Consider the following 8,995-nt stretch of genomic DNA (forward strand, 5'->3'; position numbering starts at 1 on the left):
GGGGGGCTTTTTTGTCATTTTGATGACTAAGAATTTCTGAATTTTAAACTAGCCCTGTAATGGTTTGTAATTGAATGATGTAAATAGACCCAAACTGACTTTAAAGAGGGATGCCTAAATATATGTACATAATTACCTCTATGAGCATAAAATTATGCATGCCGTGTGGCTTTATGCACAATTTTTGAGCTTTCAGTGCACTTGAACATTGCAGATGTCCGGTTCTAGCTTTTCAGAATCTAATCTGCAATGTTTGGGGTGAACTGATATGATTGACAGGGCATGCTGAAATGTATTGTTCACTGTGTCTGGAGGGCAACGGATTAGCCAAACCTAGTCTATGTAAATTTGAGTTAAATTTAGATCTTTGCTGTGCAATGTCGGTCATACACGGTTCGAATCTCGGCTGGTTTAGCATGAAACAGCCAAGATTAGAACTGGTAATGGGCAGGCTGAATGTACCAAGTTGACCCTGGGGCACGGAGCAGACAATGGCTCAGCAGGAGGGATTCCCCTGTCAGCACTGTCTGTGTTGATGAGGGAATTGTGTGAATTTCTTTCCTGCAACCATGTATGGTCAGCCTAAATCATCCCAAACAGTTTCACTATTTTATATAATATATGTAATAATATATGTGACATTGTAAGACACATGTCAGTTTTGCCATTACAAATCTAATATAATAGTAACTCACATTTATCCTTAGCTTCAGCACTTATATGTTACTTTATAATGCTTTTTGCGACATATGGCAAACCTTTGTGAAACAACTAAATAAAATTCAAAATACCTTACCACTTAGATAGATATTAATCACGGAAATACTGCACAAGATTTTCTACCCTTTTAACAAAAGGCTTTATCACGTAGACCTATCAAGGCAAGACATATCTTACAGTGCACCTACTTTTTACTGATATTTTATGACACCCTGATTTCTCACAAATACAGACTCCAGTGCAGAGCAGTCCTGGAATTTAGCCAGTTAGTAAATTTTTATGTGTGGCCCATCCTTAGAAACAAATTAAACCAACTGATTCATTTGTCTGTTTCTGCACTTTTCTTGGTATACCATTAATATTGTTTTATTGGATAGACGCTGCCAGAAATAAATTATATTTTTTTGTTTTAGGTGTGTGAGACATTTTACAGCTAAAATTATGAACAAAGTGGGTAGTGCCAACTCTTAGAAGCTAATAAAAGGGTCTTCTAAGTTTACTGTTGACCAAGCCCATATCAGCACCTGTATAAAAAGGTCTAGTCACCACTGAATGCCAACACAGCCAGATCTGACATTGGCCGCTGTTCATTCTACTTCCAAGAGATTTCACTGTTGTTCAACAGCAAATTTATCAAGACAACATGGTACACAAACAGTATCATAAATCCGGAGTTAGGAACTTCAGCTCTTCCTCTTTATGTGCACCAGGAAATGCCAGCGGATTTAGTGTCTCTTCATACCGCAGAGGTCCTAGCTTTGGTAGCAGAAGCCTTCACAACGTAGGCTCTATTGGGCACAGAATGTCAGGTGCAAGCTACAATCATATGAGGGGCTCATATGGGTATGGTGGACATGGATCTGGACTAGGAATTGGTGGTGTTGGATCATCCTTCAGCTGTAGGGTTGGTGGAGGATATGGTGGTGCTGGATTTGGTGCTGGTAGTGGATTTGGTGCTGTTAGTGGATATGGGCTTGGTGCTGGCTTTGGTGCTGGTGGTGGATATGGTGTCGGTGGTGGTTTTGGAGCTGGTGGTGGGATTGGTGGATATGGAGCTGGATTTGGCCCTGCTGGTATCACACCAGTTACTGTTAATCAAAGCCTTCTCATGCCACTCAAACTGGATATTGATCCAAACCTACAAAGATTGAGAAAAGAAGAAAAGGATCAAATTAAAACATTGAACAACAGATTTGCCTCCTTCATTGACAAGGTACAGTATGAAAACATATATATTTTACACCACACAGCTGAATTTTGAACGTCCCCACTAATATGTCTCTGACAACTTGTTTTCAGGTCCGATTTTTGGAGCAACAAAATAAAATGCTGGAGACTAAATGGACTTTGTTACAAGAACAAAAGACTGTAAAAAGCCACATAGAACCCCATTTTGAGGCTTACCTAAGCAATCTCAGGAGGCAACTTGAAAATATTGGTGGGGACAGAGTCCGTCTGGAAGCTGAGCTAAAGAACATGCAAGATAATGTGGAGGATAACAAAAAGAAGTAAGTAAAATAGCACTGGATCGCAACAAGGGACAGTTGTTTAGTGTACGTTGAAGTTCATGGTGAGGAAAAGGCACACTTTCAAGTTGGAATAACACGTTACAAATAATTAAATATGACTGCAATTTATGTTCAGCATTTGTTATGCCATTGCTGAGATGGGGTCACATTTAACAAATGTACAGGCAAAGCTGCCACTGTATAAAACGGCTGCAGTATGTGTTATCTAAAGTAAAGCCTAAAAATATTATCTCTACATGTATGAATAGATGGTAGCTGAAAACTTTTTGTGCAGCATATAAAATATACACTTACAATCCTGAAATGACTATATAATTTGCATTGCAGTTGATTTTATGTGGAAGTAGACATTGACTACTTGTATATGTATATAATTATGTCCATACATTGATTAAATGTTTTTTTCTGCTTTTAAGGTATGAAGATGAAATTAACAAGCGCACAAGTGCAGAAAACGATTTTGTTGTACTTAAAAAGGTGAGCACATACATATAAGTAAAATGATTAAAGGGCCATACTATTCTGTGGGCTTCTTTATGGGACAGGGGGTGATGTGTATATATTGATGTTCTGAGGAGCATGTTGTCATTTTATCAATGAGTAAAAGTATAAAATGTAATTTAAAACATGTAGCTGACTGGTAAATGGCATACATTTAAACTATTATGATGCAGTTATGGTGGAAGCTGCACACTCTTTGTTTCTGTACCTTTCTGTTGTCAGTCTGTATTAAGTGGTACATTAGCTTGTTTCTTACCTGAACATTCACTGATGTTTTCTGATGTTGGTTATTTGCTGCCATAAACTGTTATCACAGTGTGTGCCCAGAATTTTATTGTGATGTATGCACATGCTTATGTATTTTTCTATAAATATTTTTTACATTGGTCTGTATGAGATTTATTAGCACTTGCATTTACGTTTGCACTTGTAACTGGATTACACATTTTAGCCTTACTTAATAAGAAGTGATTGACAGGCCATGCTGAAATGTGTCATTCGCTGTATCTGGAGGGCAGCAGATTAGCCAAACCTAGTCTATGTAGAGTTTAATTAAATGTATATCTTTGCAGTGTAAATATTCCCAAACTGTATTACTATTTTATATAACATACATAATGATACACATTTCAAAACCTTGGAAAAGTAAAACATTTTATTTGGGTATTTTATCACTTCCATCTACCTGGTAAATAACCAATTTAGGTAGTTTCCGACTAAACCTATCAAACCTATTTTCAGTCATAATATGTTTCCTCTAAAAGTTCAATATCTGCTCACAAATCTAATGGGCAAATTGTAAAACTGAGTACTTCTATGATTACATCTGTATGTTTATGTGTTCATCTTATAACGTTTTCCATTTACTGCTTTTGAAATTGAGTCAGGACAGGAATACCAATCCTAACTTCCAAAGTTGCCTATACTATTAGATACATTGGTCTTTGACATGAAAAGTGAGCAGAAGTGCAGGGCAATTTGAAAAAAATATACTTTTTTCTTCTTCTTAAGTTCACTTCACACTTTAGTAAATCTAGACTATATTCACTTGAGTTTACTGTACATTAAAGGTTAGTAAATCAAACCCAAAGTGTGATGGGTGATGGTATGTTTAAGGAAGGGTTAATGACCAACATTCTATCAATCTTTGAGATATCAATCTGTCTGTTGTTGATTTCTGTTGATTATTTTAAATTATTTATCAACTCAAAACTAATAATATTATATTTTTAGGATGTGGATGCTGCCTTTATGAACAAATCAGATCTGGAGGCCAAAGTGGGTTTGCTGCAGGATGAAGTCAACTTCCTCCGAGCAATATACGAACTGGTAATTATAATATATCTACTAAACCTCTTAGGTTTGTTCACAGTGAGCAATTTATCTACATTTTATGTGGCTATAAGCTGACATTCTGTTCTTCTCCTCAATATAAACATGAACCAAGCATAAATATATAAATAGCAGACAGCACAAGACACTCCCTCTTCTCCTAGAGCAGAACATTCACACTTGTTATTGCAGGTCCCCAGCAGCATGAATACAGCAGGTGCACAGAAACTTCATGGCAGGTGGTTGGAGACTTAAGCTGACCATATTCCAATAGCATTTTGTTCAAACTTTCATAGAGAAATTCATAAAATGTGTTCATTCCTAGAAACATTTTGTTTGATTGCCAACCGATTTAACTCCATTTTTTTTTGTAAAAACAAACAAACTTTCCAAAAACAACTTTTTTCAAATGAAACTCTACTAGTGTATGGCTAGTCTTAGAGCTAAGAAATAATGCTGGGGTGCTGAGGTCACCAGGAGATACTGTATCTAAGAATAGTTGAAGTCAACATACAAAACATGCTGTGCCAATTACTACATTATTTTCAACAATGTTTATTGTTGTATTTCAGGAAATAGATCAGCTCCATGCCCAAATCTCAGACACATCAGTCGTTGTGTCCATGGACAACAGCCGAGATCTTGACATGGAGGGCATCCTAGCAGACGTCAAAGCTCAGTACGAGGAGATGGCTAAAAAGAGTCGATCTGAAGCAGAGACTTGGTATCAATCCAAGGTGGGTTCTGTTATTTTAAACTTGTGCTTATTTTGGTCAATGTTATAGACACCACAATTATAAAATGTTTGGCTTCTTGCATGTGTGTTTTCTTCCTACAAGTTTCTTATTTTTTTTATGTGCTTGATTTTAGTACGAGCAGCTGCAAATCAGTGCGGGAAAACACAGTGATGATTTACGGAATACAAAGAATGAAATTACAGAATACAACAGAATGATAAGCAGAATGAAAGGAGAAATAGAAAACGTAAAGGCTCAGGTATGGTAGTAAAAATATCACACCATCATCTTATATTTGAGTTTAAACCTTGGGCCAGTGCCTGGGGGCAACGTTTCCATCATACCATCAGTTAGAAACATTGCAGTATGGTGACTGCACGAACAGATGAGGTCATCCACACTCCAGAAGACAATTAAAATTTAGCAGCCTTCATTGCAATGCAAGATCGTTTCTTACAGTTAAAGACTAATTTTTTATAGGATATAGTATTTAGGGTCTCACTCTCCTAAACTCTTGCATAACAGGGTTGGAATTCCACATATGATTCCCTCCAAGGACACTATCTGCAAGAATTGGTTTGTTCTGCCTGGGTTTCATGATGTTTTCACTCATAATCCAGAAATATACCAGAAGGTTAACTGGTTTCCATCCAAACTGGCACTAAATTGTAAGCTCCTTTTGGACAGAGACTGATGTAAATGGTTTAACCTTCTCTTTACAGTGTTGTAGAAACATATTTTTACTATCTAAATAAGATCAAAAAGAGAAAATGTCTGAATTATATATTAATTTTTTTTATTACCAAAAGCGTGCTAAGCTAGAAGCTGCCATAACAGAGGCCGAGGAACGTGGAGAAGCTGCAATCCGAGATGCCAAGAATAAACTGTTAGAGCTAGAAGATGCGCTGCAGAAGGCCAAGCAGGAGATGGCTCGCCTATTAAGAGACTATCAGGAATTGATGAATGCAAAATTGGCTCTAGATATTGAGATTGCCACTTACAGGAAGCTCTTGGAAGGAGAGGAATCCAGGTAAGCATTCAAGGCCTTACTATTTACTTTCTAATAGTAAAACATGTAAAAACAAAAAAATAGCAACTAGTCTGCTCATAAAACAGTGTTATAGATTATAAATATTATTATTATCCTTCTAATAAATGCCTCTTTTTCATGACAGGATGTCTGGAGAAGGAGGCTGTGTCAGCATCTGTAAGTTTTATGCATATTTTTTTTTTTTATATTTGTTTAATAATAGGGAGTGATACTTTCGTATCCAATTACCAATTCCAGGAAACCTATGAGATTAATGGACTATGCTCTGACACAATGTACACCAGCTAGCCATCAGGCTGTTCTTGTATTGTACACTCATGATGCCATAAGCTTTAGTTTAATGAGGTTCTTGCAGATTTAGCATTGGAAATAGTGATGAGATAGGATTTAAAATCTTGTTCATTCACTAATTCTATACTTGACAAGACAGTTCTTTGCAATGCCTCTCTCTATTGTGCTCCATTGGCTAAATCAACAGTGTATATGGTCTTGTGGTCGAACCAAGCCTGCATGTTCAACTACCCAACTAATGTAAATGGCCAGCTTTAAAATTCTAGGTATTGCAAAGAAAGGTCTTGTTTTTTTCAAGTTAATTATCTTCTACCTCCTTTGAGTCCAGCTAGTGACAGCTGATGGGAAAGGTGTGTCACCTTCTGCATAGGTGACCAGTTTTTTAAGTTGTAAGTACTGTGGGGAACAAATCAACCCCGCATCTTTATGTTAAAAAAATAAATTAATAAGACAGCAAGCCAAGGAAAATGACTGTTAAATAGAAGGATGAGTACTGGTTAGTAATACCTCTGAACCAAAACTATGCAAGCAAAAGGTGTTTTTACACAACTAGAAGCAGCTTTCACTCAGCATGTAGCTGTGCCCCCCAGTACTGAGGAGAGGCCTCTCTCCACTTGTCACTACAGTGGCAAGCCTAAAGGTCCCCAGTAGCAGAAAGAATGGTAAGTACTGCTTACTTGACAACATGGAAATAGTTCACCACATGAATTCCATCATACTGTCTTACAAGCCCCTAAGGCACAAGTAGTGTCTGAAAATATATATGTTGCCTAAAATATTCTCCATTCCCAGAAGCATTAATACAATAATTGCAGGATTTATACATTTGAATACTAATCCACAGGTATAAAGGCAAAGCTGAAATGGCTGATGTTGATGTTACCCCTAAATGCATAAAATTATTCACAGATGTGACCAGACTAATGTTTACCAAAATGAATTAATAAGCAACAATATCCAGTCATATCCCTCCTTTACCAATGATTAATTGAACACCAGAACAACCACCAGTAATTACAGCTACAGTCTTCCTACCATTGTAATTGTAGCCTCTCACCCCACTTGCTGCTGATATTAAAGAAATTTTCATTTTATTTATGGGAACTCAGTAAGGGATTATTTTTCCATTTATCCAGCAGAAAAAAAAACGTAAAATGCAGATTTCGTTGGATATCCCCACTACAAGCAATTTAAAGTTTAATTGAATGACTGATGTGCAGAGCAGATTAGAAAAATCCACTCAATTCTGACAGCCGAAATCAATTTAGTCTTTACTATTTAGAGTGAGAAAAAGCTTGCTTCTAGTTAGTTATCATGTCTTACTTTACGTTGTGCATTGTTATTTGCCTTATTATAAAAAAGTTTTAGTTGTATTCTTTTGGCATGGTTGTCACAAGCAACACTTTTTTCTTCCAGCGGTGGTGAGCTCCTCCACTGGTGGAGTTATTGGAGGTGGAGGATATACTGGAGGCAGCGGATACCACCAAGGGTCAGGATTAAGCTCAGGATTCAGCTCTGGAAGCGCAGGAGGAAGGGGCTTAGCCGGCAGCAGATTTACCTCTGAAAGTAGCATGAGCTCTGGCGGAGGTGGATATACCACCACAGGTGGATATACCACCACAGGAGGAATCCACAGCGGCTCCGTGGGAGGATCAGCACACTCTGGCGGGTACACTTCAGGTGGTGGTGGCACCTCTTCTGTTAGTGTCACAAAAACATCAACCACAACCACAAGAAAAATCTGATTTCTAAAAGCTTTATCATGCAATCTTCTGACCTGCAAATATCTTGTGCTCTGATGTGTTTCTAATTCTTCAGTTTCTTTGACCAACAATCCAAATTTTACAGAATTATTTTAAGGAAATGTGATGTTCAGTTATTTTGCTGCTCAATATGCTATCTGTCTATGTATGACCAATATTGTATCATGCATTGTATGTTTTTCTGCATATTGCACTAAAGAAAAGATTCTGTAACAAGGGCTTCAATGCAGTTATCTGGGACACCTATGACCGCAGTTAGCAAACCTTTTGCCATAAGCTGTGTCAGCCAACGTGCATGCTAAATTTATTTCTGATTTATTATGTACAGTTCTCTTTGGTTATGAAGTAATAGGCAAATTGGACTGACATTGACATGCATAACACAGCTTTCCTCACATTGTAAAATACATTTAAATTTGACAGCTCAGTTCTTGTAAGATTATTACAAGCTAAAACTCAAGGTAACAACTCAGTGATTGGCTCTCTTTATATATCATCTGATTTGTTGCTTTGGGTTTCTGCACTTAGCATTTTATCATTACCCTTTCCACTACATTACTAATTTACCCTTCATTATATGTTGATAACTGCATTAACCCTCTTGATCAACAGTGTCTACTCATTTTCAGACTGTTTTCAATGCGAAATTCCTAATTTAAGAGATCACGTGCTGCCCAGTCAGTGTGTATTGGGCCTCATAGCACTTCTCTACATTTTTATCACTTTTTATCACAAATGTTGGTCAAATCAGTCACAATTGGCTGTTGCTTCTTGTATGTGGTCTTACTGCGCTATAAAGGCTATAAAGGAAAACCAAAGTTATTACAAAATTACTTTTTGTGAAATAAAATAATATGGATAGCTAACTGTGGGGAGTCTAGGCTACAAACAACAATTTGCCAGATGGCTGGTTTCATGTTATGATGTTATCAATATCACAGTAAGAATCTGTTCAGTCGCTACTGGTTATACACCTCATTATATAAATATCCATCCACCAGTTTTCCTTATTGGTTTCTGAAACAGAAAAGATCTAAGCAAATGGAAATATGCCGTGGTGTGTCTTTCTAT

General features: G+C 37.1%; 1 protein-coding gene across 1 annotated transcript; it reads left to right on the forward strand.

Annotated features, from left to right (window-relative positions):
* Positions 1-1,363: 1,363 nt before the first annotated feature.
* On the forward strand, positions 1,364-8,460 carry LOC309545291 (keratin, type II cytoskeletal cochleal-like; the record flags this gene model as incomplete). The annotated part of the gene is made up of 9 exons (XM_082244433.1): positions 1,364-1,933; positions 2,020-2,228; positions 2,666-2,726; positions 3,984-4,079; positions 4,655-4,819; positions 4,953-5,078; positions 5,629-5,849; positions 5,995-6,026; positions 7,578-8,460. 9 exons carry the CDS (start codon positions 1,364-1,366, stop codon positions 7,904-7,906), a joined length of 1,809 nt encoding a protein of 602 aa, XP_082100559.1. The 3' UTR covers positions 7,907-8,460.
* Between the last annotated feature and the right edge of the window lie 535 nt (positions 8,461-8,995).

Source organism: Pelophylax lessonae (genome assembly GCF_965119305.1).
Source record: "Pelophylax lessonae genome assembly, chromosome: 2".
NCBI lineage: Eukaryota > Metazoa > Chordata > Amphibia > Anura > Ranidae > Pelophylax > Pelophylax lessonae.